This window comes from Eriocheir sinensis, chromosome 27 (genome assembly GCF_024679095.1).
Source record: "Eriocheir sinensis breed Jianghai 21 chromosome 27, ASM2467909v1, whole genome shotgun sequence".
Taxonomy (NCBI): Eukaryota; Metazoa; Arthropoda; class Malacostraca; order Decapoda; family Varunidae; genus Eriocheir; species Eriocheir sinensis.
Window position 1 is genome coordinate 8,580,628 of NC_066535.1, and position 16,452 is coordinate 8,597,079.

Here is a 16,452-nt window from a genome sequence, read left to right on the forward strand (position 1 = left end):
CTGTATTGGAGAATGGGATGTTGTGTTCCCCATATTTTTTTAGTTCAAGGTGGCAGCCCTAACTGAGACTCTATTCCCATTGTTTTCCACTTTGAGCACTCTCATCTTGTGGCGAACAAAGGGAACCCATGCTCACGTCTTCCACTTGTACAGAGACACGCCAGTCCTCGTCGAAAGACTGACTAGGTCGGCTAGGCTGACGTTAGCCGATAGTCGGACTATTGGCATCCTCCCCTCTCCTTCTTGCTGTCACTCAGCAAGGGCCTGTACTCCATCCTCAGAGGGACTTACACACTTGACCCTGATGGCCTCCATATAGCCCATGTCACTACCCTTAAGGTGGAGAAAAAAAAAAAAAAGAAAAAAAAGTACAATCAGGATGCTCATATAAGTCACCAATTGTAAACCAAGGCCTTTTTTTTTTTTTTTTTAATCAAAACACTCATAAACTAAGGCACTCATACACCGAGGTATGACTGTACCTGTATTGAGTGAGTCTATAACACCGTGGGCCAGGCCAAGCTGTCGACCGACTTCCTGGTGAAACCCACCACTGTTATGCACTATGCTACCAAGGTATGTTAAGTTTTTGGTGACTCTGACATCCTCACATCATGCATGGACAGACTGAACTGTGTCATCCAGCAAGCCTCCAAACAACTGGACCTTGGTTTTGGCCCAGGATACCTTCAGTCCCAAAGGCTTTGCCTCCTCATGCAGCACTTCAAGAGCCATCACCAGAACTTCCAACAGTTCCATGAAAAGTACAGCATCATCAGCAAAAACAAGATCAGTGACCTTGATGTCACCAACAGATGCTTCGCAACGAATTTGATCAGCAACTTTGCCTAATACCCATTCCATGCAAGTGGTGAAAAGTGATGGAGCAAGGATGCATCCCTGCCTCATTCCTGAATTAACAGGGAAGAAGCTGGAAAAACCTTCCCCACACTTCACAGCACAGTAAAGGCCAGTCATCAGGTCAATAATCCTTCCAGGAATCCCACCCATCTGCAGAATATTCAAGGAAAAATAAAACAATCATTACACACTGGACTATACTGACCAATACACATATACGTGCTTGGCCAGCCCACCACCGAATCTAACCCCACAATTACCAAACTTGTTCGGGAAATCCTTGCACATACCAGACTGGCAAAAAAGCTTGTTAAGGCCGAAATTTGTTATATCAAGGTTAAAAAAACAAGGGGTTTACTGTAGATATCAACAACAATATATACTCTTGTTGAGCAAGTTCATAACACAGTGGGCCAGGCCAATCTGTCACGTGACTTCCTGATAAGACCCACCATTATTACTCACTAAACTACCAAAGATATGTGAAACTTTTGGTGATCTTGATATCCTCACCACATGACTGAACTGTGTCATCCAGTAAGGCTCCAATGACTGGACCTTGGTTTTGACCCAGAAGACCTTCAGTCCCAGAGGTTTTGCCTCCTTATGCACTAATGCAAGAGCCAACACCGGGAGGACCTCCAGCGGTTCCACGAGAAGTAAAGCATCATCAGCAAAAACAAGGTTAGTGGTGACCGTGATGTCACAATGACTTTGAATAACAACTTTGCCTAATACCCAGTCCACGCAAGTGTTGAAAAGTGATGGCACAAGGACAAAACCCTGGCTCACTCCTGAACTGACAGGGAAGAAGTTGGAAATGCCTCTCCCACAATTCACAGCACTCCCGGTCCCAGAGTAAAGGCCAGTCATAGAGTCAATAATCCTTGCAGGAATCCCACAGACCTGCAGAATGTCCCAGAGTGCTTCATGGTGCACTGAGTCAAAAGCTGTTGAACCTTGCATCTGCGTTCCACAAGGATGCGAAGTGCTATGATCCGATCAACTGTTGACTTACTGAACGTGAACATGGAGTGCTCAGGTTTCTGAAACTTTAGGACATGAGACTGAATTTGCCTGGAGTCAAAAAAGAAAATGGCAGACACTTTGTGACTGCCGTTGATGGTGCATCCTTTGTTTACATGTAATGCAAGTTTTCAAATAACTAGTTTTAGTTTTAGTTAATGTGTTAGACAAAGTGTGGTAAAAGTACTGAACATTGGCGACTGCCATATGGTAAACATCAGGGAATGGACCATGACCCCAGTATGTAGTAGTTATTCCAGATTTTGGGACTTTTGTGGTTCCTGTACAGGCGCTCCCCTTATTAGTCTGGGAAATCAAGAGTTGGGTGTATTAAACCACAGCTATGGATATCAAAGGCAACTTTTCAATTTCATGAGCATTGATGAAAAGCATTGCAGCATTCTATGAAAATGCAAACATTCAGTGTTGTTCCACAAACATTTACATGTGAAAAAAAGTTTACCATTAACAGAATTTTATTCTGGCACTTTCATCCCTCAGCATTCAATCTTTGATGATGTAAAAATCACTGGATCAATAGTCAATACACTCTAGCCAAACTGTATCATAAATCAACCTCTAAAACTTCTTTTTACTTTGCACATGCCTTTTCATCACCACAGAAACTCATCACTGCTTCAAAAGTCTGTCCTTCATATTATTGGCGCAAGGTACTTTCCATAAACTTTGCCTGTTGACTAAAGCCTTGCAAAAAATTGCAGTAAACAACCACTGCCTCCTCTAAAGCATTTGTTCATGACAACCATGGCATTTATTAAATTCATTTGGTCTATAATAATTCTTCCATATTTAGTACAAAACAGACTAATATCTCAGTAGTTCTTTCAATCATTACAAACTTGATTATATGCAGTGAAGATCTACTGCTCTGCTCAAAGCATCTGGCACTCTGCCATAAGCCCAGGCTTCTTGACACATGATTCATGAAGATTTCAAAACATTCTTTTCTCCTTCCTTAGCCATCACTGGGATGGAATGAGTAAATAAATGTTTATAGGTGAGGTATAGATGTAAAAGGAAAAAGGGTCAGGTACAGTGGTTCAATGGGAAAGATATATTGCAACGAGGAAGTTTGAGTATGGGCTGGGATATACAGCATAGTGAGCATATGAAAGTGTGAAGGGTGCAGTGTGGTCATACCACTGGTTAGATGATGTGATAGAGAAGTCCCCAAGGATGCCCCAGCTCCACAACTGTCCAGATGTTTTTATAAGGAGAACAAACTGTGCAAAACACCAATCCATACCCAGATACCAATGTGCAAACTGCTGAGTTATGTCTGCACTGGCACCCTTACATATAGCATCACTCACCTCACTCACAACTACCATGTTTCCCTTATCCATTCTCTCCATAAGATACCAGATGAGACATGGCTTCCCTTACAAAAAGAAGCACAGCCTGTTTGACGAGAGATCTGCCAGCAGCCAAATTAATCACCTTCCACCACCACTTATCCTCCCACTCTACACGCGCTCCTCTGCAAGGTCACTCTGGCATAAATACTGGAGAAAGCACTGGCAGGGTGAACATGTCTCACACAGCTTTCACTGTACTTTGTACTTAATGGATAATGACCAGTTTATCTATGCTAAACATTTTCAATACTGGTTTCTTATGAACTGTAAATAGGTCAAGGAATGACATGCTTTAACATACTGAACTATGTGATTATGTATATTTTTTAATGGCCATATTTCATAAATAATTTGTGAAATGTCTATCACAATAATTTAAATAAAATACTAAGTCGAAAAGTATTACTGGCTATTTAGATCAAATACTTCACTGTAAACTTTTTGGCCAGTTATTACAAAAGAAAATTATTGTGGAACGTAAAGGTATAAAAGAATGCATATGAAACGGGTATTTACATCGTGATAAAAAATTTAGCAAAACAAAAGCAAATATGCCAAAGGAGCAAACATAAGAACATGGCAGCAAAACATTCTTGCTCAAGATACAACCCAAGCCAACATAACTATGAAATCAATAATGCAGAATGCAGTGACTAATAGTGCAAAGTTTACAAGTGCTTTAAAACAAATAATGTATTGCGACTTCACATATGAAAATAGAAAACAATAGGTTAAAAGACTGCCAAGCAAGCAATTAGCAATGGCCTCATTTCCCATACTAAGTGGGTGAGGGACAAAGACCAAGAAAGTTAAGAAAAGTTAGATGCAAAACAAACCTCGTGGTAGAAGAGCCACACTTGGGCACACAAACCATTCAGATGCCACAGACTGTCATGTTTCCCTTTACATACTATTATGTTCCAGCGAGGCAGACAACACCGCCTCAAAGCTAAGGGTTCCTTTTCTTTTTAAAAGGAATCTATGATTATCAGTTCCAAGCTACATCAATCACTTTCATATTTCCATTTTCCAAAGAATAAGACATTGCCATGGTAGGCCCATAATTTTGGCAGATTTTTAGGGGGAGCAAGAGGGCATCATAGGTTCATGAGGTGGTGGGGAAAGGTGGCAAGAGAAGCAAGCATGTGCATGTGGGGGAATTTTTTTTTTTTTTTTTTTTTTTTTTTTTAATAAACACTTTTAGGGGCATTTTGAGGCCAATATAGAAAACATTGAGGGGCTATAGCCCCTCTAGGCCCCCCAGAAATTATGGCCCTGCATGGTATCTTGATGACTAGTGCAAGAATACAGCAGTAAAACTTTTTTACCAGTGAGTTTCCAATCATAATCTTCCAATCATGTTTGGCCTTGGGAGACAATTTACCCATAACAAGGAGAGGATACTAAAAACTTGCAGCAACAATTTTCCTAATCCTCATTAACCTGCTTCAAAGCAGTTTAGCTTAATGACACAACCTCTTCCTATTTATTTTTTTCTTCACAGTAAAAGGGAACAGACGCAGGCAAGTGTAAACAAATATTTCCCAAAGGAGGTTTCAGAGAAATGGTCAGTTAAACAGCTACAAAAAATAAAGTTCATAATTTCAAGGTTCACAATAGGTCTCTAGTAAGATGCAGAGCCTAGACAGAGCACATAACATTTTGATCTTGCCAGAGGTGGGATTAAACAAATTATAAAGACAAATTCTTCTCTTCCTAAGAGGCAAAATAAGGATAAACAGGCAAAAGTTATATGTAGCTGTGGTAGAAAAAAATAAACTAAATTGTTATATTCAAAAGTTGTAACGTATGCCTTGAAAGAAAGATATACTTCTAGTGATTTTTCATAAACAAAACCATTCATAAACAAAACCAGTTAAAAGATAAGAATGCTGGGTGAATGATAAGTGATGGCTGCCTGAATGGGAAAATGAATGTGGGTAGCAATTAAATGCAACTGTCTGACATGAGTTACTCTGGTTGCCCACATGCTATCAGTCATATTTTATGTAGAAATGATAACAACTGGACACCCAAAGTAACAGAACTGAAATTAAGGAATTATACAAGTCAGGGCAGACAAAGAACCAGGTTGAGAGATGAAATTTCAACTTTTGCTGAAGTAGAATGTAGTAAACTAATTTCAGAGAATGAATTATGGTTAACAATGATTATGAAATACAATTGCAATCCCAAGGAAAACAGTGGTAGGCAGCAAGCAACCTTTCATGACAGTTTCAAGACACTCTAAGAAAGGTACACACAGGGATGAAGAAAGCTTCTTGAGAAGCTTTTCCATGTCCTTTCTGGCTAATTCCTATTGTGCATCAGCAACATAAACTATTTCATTTGTAAGGATAAACTAAAACCTTCCTCTCCATCCTCCCTAATATATTTATTATTCTTGTTTCTAATGTTCATAATTAACAAACGGGGAGCATACACCAGGAGGCACATCTCTTCACTCACCTGCCACCTCACCTGATTCTCACCCCAAGCAAGCCTCCATCCATCCTCCCTTCCCACCTCAAGTCCCTCCAATGATCGATCAGTTTGCCTCAGCCATAAGCTACGTGGATATCTCATTGGTCTCCTCCATTCAGGGTTGTTTTCTACAAAAACAACCCCATAAGCAGGACCGACATCCAGGAGCCTTGCCACATGTCCATATTGCTAGAATTGGTGTTCCCAGACTAAGCTAGTAATCCAGTTTCAAGAAGTAGTCACTGGTTTGGAACTAAGTCATTCCTGCAATACCCAATGATCCTGCAAAGGCACTTGGTACCAAAGGCATCAACATGGCTCTCCAAGTCACTATTAAGTGTCCATTTCTCACAGCCATACAGAAGGACAGGGAACACAAGTGAGTTAAAAGACTTGAATCTTTGTCCACCTGCATAGATATCGACAATACCACGTACTCGTGTTGAGCAAGTCCATAACACTGTGGGCCAGGCAAATCCATTGAGGGACTTCCTGGTGAGACTCACCATTGTTATGCAATACACTACCAAGGTATGTGAACTTTCGGTGACCTCAATGTCCTTACCACATACATGAACAGACTGAACTGTGTCATCCTGCAAGCCTTCAAACAACTGGACAGTGGTTTGGGCCAAGGAGACCTTCAGCCCCAGAAGCTTCGCCTCCTCATGCAGCACTTTGAGTGCCATCACTAGGACCTCCAGTGATTCCAGAAGTACAACATCATTAGCAAACATAAGGTCACTGACCTTGATGTTGCCAACAGATGTTCCGCAGTGACTTTGATCAGTAACTTGGCCCAATACCCAATCCATGCAAGTGTTGAAAAGTGGTGGCGCAAGGATGCACCCCTGCCACCCTTCTGATTTAACAGGGAAGAAACTGGAAACACTTCCCCAACACTTCATAGCACTCACAGTCCCAGAGTAAAGGCCAGTCATCCGGTCAATAATCCTTGAAGGAATCCCATGGATCTTCAAAATGTCTCAGAGTGGCTCATGATGCACTAAGTCGAATGCCTTCTTGAGATTGACATGGGCTGCGAGTAGCCGATCAAAACTCACACCAGTGTTTCACAAGAGGGCTAAGTGACCTGGTCAATTGTTGAATTGGTGGGCATGAATCTGGATTGCTCAGGTCTCTGAACTTTAGCAGATGAAATATAATGCGTATCAGTAGCAGATGAGCGAACACCTTACCCGGTGTTGCGTCCTGAGAGTGGGAGCGTTCCAGAAGTGTTGATATTTAACCCTTTAACTGCTATACGCTCACAGTGAGCAATAGGCGCATTTGCTGGTGGTGCTAAACACTCGCTGCGAGCTCCAGCCGCACTCAAATCTCCCACGTATGAGTGTTCCAACACTTTTTCTCACAACACAGGATTGCCAATTAAGTGGGTTCTCCACCAAATTTGGTGGAAAATCATATCAGCCCAGCATGGAAAATCTACGGACGAGTAACTGGTGGATGTTGTCCAATATAGCAGGAAGAGAGAGATCTGGGAGTGACAATACAAGATAATCAACAGTCAGAGTCATGTAAATAGGATATTCGGTGATACGTATAGAATGGTAAGAAATATAGAAATAGCATTTCACTACATGGATAAGGATATGATGAAAAAGATCATTACTAATATGATTAGACCAAAGTTGGAATATGCGGAAACTGTGTGGTCTTCCCATAAGGAGAAACACGTGAAAAAAAATAGAAAGAATAAAAAGGATGGCAACAAAAATGGTCCAGAACTGGAGGGATTGTCATATGAAGAAAGGATAAAGGAAATGGACCTGCCAACATTGGAACAAAGAAGAGAAAGGGGAGACTTAATACTAATTTACAAACTGTGGAATAAAATGGAAGAAGTAGATAACAAGGAGTTGCTACTAAGAGAAGTAAGAAACACCAGCAACACACGAGGACACAGTAAAAAATTGAGAAAAGGAAGATGCTTGAGACATAAAAAAATATAGCTTCCCACAAAGAAACAGAGGTTTGGAACAGACTAAGTGAGGAAGTAGTAATGACGAAGAGTGTGCACAACTTTAAGGAAAAACTACAGTACCCTCTCAAGTTTCGCGCTCACTTCGTTCCGAAGGTATAGCGCTAAACTCAAGGATCGCGAAACTCGAGGTATTGAAAACACTGAAAAAGCGCTTATTTGTTCCGACTAATTTAGTGATTTAGTCAACTAAATCAGACTGATTTAATAGCATTTCACTAAATCAATATTCAGTGGAATAAATTAATGTCTATGATGAAATGTCAATCTTTGATTGACAAGTGATATGCACATGATTATTAAGATATTAGTATTATCACTCATGGTTTACCCTAAACTATGGAAATTTGATGTTTGTTGTACAAGTATAATGGAAGTGCATTAAATTTTCTCATACGCAACTGAATTGAGCGAAAACAAAGGAAGTTTAACTCAGTGGAAGATGGCTCAAATTATAATGTCCACAGAATCATTTACTGCATTCTAAATTTTTTATTTATAAATAATTGGACTTTTGCCATACATTCAAATATTCTGACATGGGCTGGGGAAGTGCCATAAATTTTGATACGAGGAGTACCAGTGCTTAAAGGCTCTGGTGCAGGTGGTACCAGTACCAGTGCAAGAAGCAGCTAGACTATGAGGCCACACTGGCTTAGTAGTGAAAGCTGCTAGTACCCAACACCGTGGTGTCAGCTATTCAAATGTCATTTACTGAAAGCATCATGGTGTCAGTATCAATACATTTAGGAGCGAGGGCTGAATTAATGATAGTCAAGTCCAAACTGGTGGTGCCTTTCTCTGAGTCCACCATTAAATTGTGTGTTTAAATATGAGTACCACTTTCAGCCTTTCAGCAGCACACCAAGGATGGAATTGTTTTCTTTCTTAGCTTACCTTCAATTTTACTCATAAATTATTATTTCGTAGACCATCATCACCATCATCATTTCGTTTAACGTCCGTTTTCACTCTTCCTGAGCGGTTGGACGCTTTATGGCTCTCCTCCACTTTACTTTGTCTTCTGCCCGATGCTCATCCAATCCCATCAATGCCAAGTCTTCCTGTATACATCTCCACATTTTCCTAGGTCTACCAACTGGTCTCCTTTCTTCTACCTCTAATCTCTCCAAAACTCCCAGCAATGTATCCTCCCCTGTTCTCTTCACATGTCCAAACCACCAGTCTTTCCCTTCTGAGCACTGTTTCCAGGTCCTCTACTCCACATCTGTTAGCTACATCTGCACTGGACACCCTATCTTGCCACCTGATCCCCACCATATGCCTCAGCATTCTGCAATCACTTGCTCTCAGAACCTCCATCAATTTTCTAGTTAGAGCCCATGTTTTTACTCCATACAACATCACTGATCTAATACATGCTTGGTACACCCTTTCTCTGCTCTTTAGAGGGATGCTATGATTCACGAGTAGACTAGCCACCTCCATCCACTTTAACCATGCTGCTGCCACTCTCGCTCTCACTGTCCTCTCCACTCCCGCCTTGCAGTCCAGAACATGTCCCAAATAACAGAAATGTTCTACCTCATCCAGCTTTCCTCCATTCACCTCTAGTTCATCCCTCTCAGTTTCTTGTCCTTGCTGTCTCCTTACACAAGCTGAGCATGTAAAATTCTGCACTCCTCTTACATTTTTGAGGCCTGAGCATCTAAGGTGGCACCACTGCCTGCAACATGTGCACAAGACTGAATTTACACCTACTCCCTTCCCACAGCATCCATATGGATATTTTCTGGATTTAATCTTTTCTCTTGCTTCTTTTCCAGTCATTATGTACTTTGTTTTTTCCATATTAATTTTCAAACCTCTCTCCTCCATTCCATCCTTCATTTATTAAACTTTCGTAGACCATTAGGTAATAATAGTATAACAATGATAAAGTATTATAATAGAAAATATCAAATAAATAATGAAAAAACATAAAATAAGGTAAAAGATACCAATATCAAATAATGAATAAAATACATGAACAGTACATGTAAACAGTAGTGTAACATGATACTCATCCCTCAACCCTGCACATTGGGTTATCTCACACCCTCCATGCCTCGACGCTTACTTGCTTACCATTTAGCGGTACAAATACCTACCTAACCCTAATTCTGACAATGAACAGTGTGCTGAAAAATCCCTAGAGAAGATTTTGATCTTTTTTTACAGTCAATGTGAAAATCAGTGTGCCAAGTTTTAATGAAAGAGGAAAGAGTGAGTCAGGAAACTATTTAAGAAATTATCTGCAATATCTTGGTGCCTTTTTACATCTTTCTGCACAGAGAGAATAAGATTAATAAAGCATACCTATCAAGAGCGAAGCAAAGTGTTTGTGAAATAAACATGAAAACAACAGTGAAACTAAAATTCTGACTGCCATGCAAAATAATATAAAATCTCTGGAGAACTCCTACAAAGTGATGGCAAGGTTACTTACGTGGCATTGTTGTGCTCGGGGCTGGGAGGCAAGGAAGTGTCTGGGCCTGAGCCATCTGACCCAGGGGGCTCAGGGAGAGGTCTTCCTGGGGCACCTGCAAATAAACAAAATGAAATGATGTAGAAATTAACGAGAGTAAGCTGTAAAACTACAGTAAATCTTCTATTTAATAGACCTCTATCTAAAAGAAATGACTTATTGAACATTAAAAAAAAAAAACTTCTTTCATTTTAATTCAATTCAATGCATAATAGCCTACTAGTTTCCTAAATGCGCCAGCGGGCATGGTCAATGACGTCATTGCATAACATTGTCAAGCGAGTTAAATGGTGGTATCATTATAGATTTTTAGACCATATCAGAATATTTGTGCACGATATCAATGTTTTCTTCGTATTTTCTTAGCGAGGATGTTGCAGGAATGAATACAACATTTACTCAAATGCATAATAGCATTGTAAACAACTTTAGCTGTCCTTGACTAAATTTGAACGAAATGTAAAGAAACATTTTCGTCCGCGAATTAAAAACTTGTTATCAGTGTCAACAACTGACAAATTCATATCTAATAAATTATGGAGAGTGTATTATGAAGTGACATATCTGAACATTAGCCTCTTTCCATGCGGTATATATTTTAAAATCGGGGCAGGTGAACGAAACTCAGTGGACAGTGTGTCAACACTTGTGTCCCACGATTGTACAGCGGGTGAGACTAGAACCTGGGTCCTCCAGGACACCTGCACACTGACCACTCAGGTCTCCTTGGGAGACCAAAATTGCACCCTTCCCTCCTTTCCTTTTCAATTTCTGCCACTTCTCAGCTCTCACACATTTTATTTTCATTACCATTTCTATCAACACCCTCTTAGGTGCCACTAACAATACCTAAAATGCTGTTTTCACCAATAACTGAAGAAAACATTTTTTTTTTTACAAATAACTTTGTTCCCAAAATTTAGTTCATTCATAAATGATTTACTTTGTGCCACCACTCCATACAATATTGTATTTTTCCATAATGTCCCAATGACCAGCATTATTATTTTGTCTATCATATTATGGTAACCCGGATGTCACACATTCCTGTGTCCCAGGTAGTAGGTTCTAACCCACCACATGCTCAAAGGCCATTGAGATGGATATGAGCACTAAGGCCACAAGCAGCTTTGCATATGCCTCCAACTTTACCTTTTAACACATCATGGTCAAACTAATGTCAGTCATCTCTGAGATCTGGGGTAATATTTACATACAATCATTAACACTTTCGTGCACACCCTCCCATCTGATTTTGGCGTCCAAAACGCACACTTAACTGGCTATTGGGAGGCCTGATTTTGGTACCTTGAGTGCGCGGTATAAATTTTTCGAAACTCGCTTATCGAATCTTTTGCTCGGTTCACTTTTATGAAACTACATACATTCCACTGTAAATTGTAAGCTCTTTCATGTGTAAAGAAAAAAAATAATGTTTGTTTTATATTTTACCGAGATATCGTGAGTTGAAGTGACACGAACCAATTTCTGAAATAAACTCACATTTTCACATAGGAGTAAAAATATAACAAATTGTGTTCTATAACAAAAGAAGCGGACATTTATGAGCTAATTAGCGCAATAAACGGAATTTTGATATACCAATTAAAACAGTCATAAATTTGAAAAATAAATAAATAAATAAATAAAAATTCAAAAAATGTTCACTTTTTTCCACTTATCTCCATAACTGTTATAGTTTTTTTTTATGGTCATCTTAAAGAACAGATACATTACCTAAACAATGGTAGTTTCAGATTTCTTATATGATGTATAGTTGATGAGTTAGGCTTGAAAGAAAAAAAATATTGAACCCTGCCCCTCGCCACACACTAACCAGTCCGCGACCGCTAGAGATAAGCTGATAGATCCTTCTTGGCAGGATCTATCAGCTTACCTCGAGCCGACATGTGCTAGCCTGTCTACAGACCAAGTATCATGCGTCAATGAGAATTACAGAATTTTTGGTGATTTTTTTGTCCCCGTGACACGACAGTCGCGTCAATCAGAAGCCATGCTCTTTAACCAGACAATTATAGTGATGCGTATGTCGCGTCCACGTGCGCAATGGTGTTAATATTATGTTGAAAATTGAATTCTAGGTCAAAGAGAAGGAGATTCATGATGTTTAAGGCAAATAATAAAAATCTAAGTATTAGGTTATTAGTCTAGCTAGTACCTTCATGTTTGCCATGTATGGCGTCCCTGTAAGGCCGGGAGATTGGAGTTCTAGATGTTGAGTGATGCCATAGTCATGTGCTGTGGCTAGCAACACACCTCTTTGGTCCCTTATTATGGCCAGGATGGGCAGCCTCTCCTGGCTAGGGGAGATCAATAGGCTAGTCTGCATGACAATGGGCCAAGCAGCCACCACAAAGTCATGTGGTGACAGTGTATACTCTCCTGTACCCCTGGGGCTGTTGGGCTTTTAGGCCCAACAATCAGCCTCCCCTTGTAGGTTAGTAGTAGGTGAGGCCATAGGAGAGCAATCTCTTCAACTTATATATATAGCATCCAGTGGTTTTGACAGGTCTGGTCAGGGCAGAAGGGCACCCCTGCCCAATCAAACACACTCGTCCCCTTCATATGGGGATTGCCAGGGTGGTGTAGATGAGACATAAGCTCATTGAGCCAGACCTGGCGTTAACCTTCGGTGGGCTCTCCATGTGGGTGCCTGGAACATCCTGAGCATCTTGGAGGATCAGCGACTACCACATCTGTCAGCTGAATGCAGGAGACTGAGAGTGGATATAATGGCACTCTCTAAGATGAAGAGACCTGGCAATGGAGAGATCAGTAGTGGAGACTATACCTACTACTGGTCAGGCCAGAGCGTTGGTGCCGATCTCAAAGCCATTTCCAGCTGACTCCACTCCTCTGTTGTTGGGGCTACTCCAGTTGATGAGCGTATAATGCTGGTGAGGTTGAAGCACTCCTTGGGCTTCATATCTCTTATTGCATTGTATGCCTCTACTGAAATGTGCGAACTTGAATAAAGAAATGTTCTACGCCAAGCTTGACTCTACAGTTGACCAGAGCCCCCCTACGCGACACACTCATTGTCTTGGGCAACTTCAATGCAGTTACTGGCACAGAGAGAGCTGGCTGAATTATGTGATGGTCCCCACAGCTCTGCCACCAGAAATGTAAGCAGTTCACATCCGTACCTTGCAAAGTTAAGGCTGACGATTACTGTTTCCTGGTTCAAGATGCAACCCTTTCTGCTGGACTTGGTATAGAAATGCTGACAGTGTGGAAAAGGAGATCAATTACATCCTTGTTAGTACTCGCTGGAGGATCCTCCAGAACTGTTGGGGTTTCTGGAGAGTTGAGTTCTTTAGAACCAACCAACCACAGACAATGTTGCAAAACTGAGGATATGCATCAAGTCCAAGAAATTCTCAAAATACAGGAGATTTGTGGGATACCTTTAAATGAGAAACTTTCAAAGATGCATTGGAGAGGTTCCGAGGTCTAGAAGTGGCACTACCTCGAGGGAGGCACAGGAGAATATAGAGGTGAGTGGTACTGCCAGGCTGGACGGAAACTCGGAGCAATACAAGACTTTGTCACGAAGGACTAGAATGTGAATCATTCTGAGGAGGGTTCAGGAGAGACACATCAGAGATCTCGCTGAGGATGTTGAGGGTTGTCTAAATGCAAACGACCTTAGACCTGCCTTTCAAGCTCTGAAGAAGCTCTGTTCCAAATCCACATCTCAGGCAAGTACAATCCAAATGGCTGATTGGGAAATAGTATCAGATGCAGATGGATACCTGGCTCGTTGAGCCAAGTACTTTGGGCAGTTGTACATGGCAGAGCCATCAAGCGGACAGCTCCCTCTGGCTGAGTTGCAGATGGCAGCAGGTGATCCACCAATGGATGAAACTCCACCCTCTCTTGCGAAGGCGAGAGAGGCTGTGAGGAAGTTGAAGGGGGTAAAAGCAGCTGGGATCCGTAATACCAGCACAGACATGCTGAAAGCTGGGGGTGAAGCACTGATCCATGGGTTGCGTGCAGTGTTGTCTGCCATGTAGCAGTCCAGTGCTATTCCTCTTGACTGGAAAAGGGGTTGGTTGTCCCTATATGGAAAGAGAAAGGGAACCAACAGAACTGCAATAATTACTGTGGAATTACATTGCTCAGTGTGCTGGGCAAGGTGCTAGCTCATCTGTTGCTGATGTGAATTCAATCTCACCTGCTAAAGTTTCAGAGACGTAAGCAATCCAGGTTCACGCCCAGCAAGTCAACAACTAACCGGATCTTAACACTTCATGTCTTTCTGGAAAGCTGACACGATTCTCAAAAGAGGCTGTTCACAGCCTATGTTGATCTCATGAAGGCTTTTGACTTAGTGCCCTGTGAGGCACTGTGGGACAGTCTGTGGATCCATGGGATTCCTGCAAGGATTATTGACCTGATGAATGGCCTTTACTCTAGGACTAAAAGTGCTGTGAAGTGAGTAGGAAGTGTTTTTGGTTTCTTCCCTGTTAATTCAGGAGTGGGCTAGGGGTGGTTCCTTGCTCCATCACTTTTCAACACTTGCATGGACTGGGTATCAGGCAATGTTGCTGATCAAAGTCGTTGCAGGACATCTTTGGCAACATCAACGTCGATGATCTTATTTTTGATGATGATGCTGTACTTCTCATAGTATCACTTGAGGTCCAGGTGCTGGCTCTCAAAGTGCTACATAAGGAGGCAAAACCCCTGAGACTGAAAGTCTCCTGGACCAAAAGCAAGGTCCAGTCATTTGGAACCTTGCTGGATGACACAGTTCAGTCTATTCATGCATGTGGTGAGGATGTTGAGAAGTTTTACATAGGGCTACCTTGGTAGTGTAGTGAATTACAATGGTGGGTCTTACCAGGATGTCATGACAGATTGGCCTGGCCCATGGTGTTATGGACTCACTCAACACCAGTATATGGAGTTGTTGATATCTATGCAGGTGGACAAAGATTTTAATCATAAGTCACTTGTGCTCCCTGTCTTCCTGTATGGCTGTGAGACACTGAAGAGTGACTTAGGTGTGTTGAGGCCTTTGGTACCAAGTGCCTTCAGAGGATCATGGGGTATCAATGGAATGACTTTGTGTTGAACCAGCAACTATGTGATGAATCAGCAACTGTATGGAAATATAATATTATGCCTTTGTTTGATAATGAGATGTCATGCAGAAGAGGTTGAGACTCAAACTTTTTTTCTCAACACATTATTCTCTGTGTAATATGATAACAAAATTCATTTCTTGGTACACTTGTTGCCTTACTTCCTCTGCTGTCCTCTTCAAAGTCCTCTTCATCATCCTCAGGTGCTGTGTCTGTGCCATTGCCATCCTGGAGTTCGTGTGTCAGTTGGCTCTCTATCATGGACCGTGTGAGGGAGTCTGTGCGAGGTGGGGGTTGAGGCGGTAGCTCGTCTGCTAAAGAAGGTTCCTCACTGCTGCTTTCTTCGCAAGGATCCTGTGATATACAAAGAAGAATATACATCATTTGTGGGTCTATGAATTTTTTAAGAGGTTGTCTTCAATATTAATTACATCCTATAGAACAAAATCTCATTCACATAAGCAAAACTACACAACATTGTACAATTTCTCACTCTTACAAGTACTTAATCCAACGACAGCATTTAAAATAACTAAAACTGGAAAAATATAACAAGAGCCATTTAGTTCAACACTTACTTTTCCATTCACTTCACTGAGCTTGTGTGCACCGTAAACGATTGCTTGATATGAAAATCTCAGCTGGTCATGTGTCTGTATGAGGCCCATGCGCTGCCTCCTCATGTCCAGTAACATATCAACCACCTTGCCTTGACCAGAGCCACACAAGCCTTTGGCCAGCTGTAAAACAAAGACAATCATGCCCGCATCAATCCAAAACTATGACTAATACTAAATGATTACATGACCCAGCTCAACAACAAAGTGGCTTATTTGCATAAATGAAGTCCTATATAACCTCAGATGTTCTGGTGTCATGAGTTTCATTATTCATCAATCAATCAATCAGTATAAATAAATTATATTTTTGCTATATCAGAGGGTTGATTTTAATTCATTCATCTTTGACGCCTGCTCCAAGGAGCTCCCACCAGGGGATGGCCACGGCAGAAGAGTTTCCATCTCTCTCTATCCAGACACTCCCTCCTTGCCTGCTCAAAATTTCTCGAGGATCTTTCACCCCTCTCCCTGACATACTCCT

The 16,452-nt window shown here is 41.2% G+C and overlaps 1 protein-coding gene across 5 annotated transcripts in view; it reads right to left on the reverse strand.

The window, feature by feature from the left end:
• The window catches only part of LOC127004076 (tyrosine-protein phosphatase non-receptor type 2-like), a 71,607-nt gene that overhangs the window by 39,567 nt on the left and 15,588 nt on the right, over positions 1–16,452 (reverse strand). For 4 of the 5 annotated variants that reach the window (XM_050871391.1, XM_050871392.1, XM_050871393.1 and 1 more), the window contains 3 exons: positions 15,930–16,091; positions 15,513–15,705; positions 10,202–10,295 (listed from right to left, as the gene is read on the reverse strand). In XM_050871391.1, the coding sequence (XP_050727348.1) occupies positions 10,202–10,295; positions 15,513–15,705; positions 15,930–16,091 (449 nt within the window). Of the gene's footprint in view, positions 1–3,221; positions 3,389–10,201; positions 10,296–15,512; positions 15,706–15,929; positions 16,092–16,452 lie in introns of all 5 variants that reach the window. The other variant, XM_050871394.1, reaches the window with a different exon arrangement.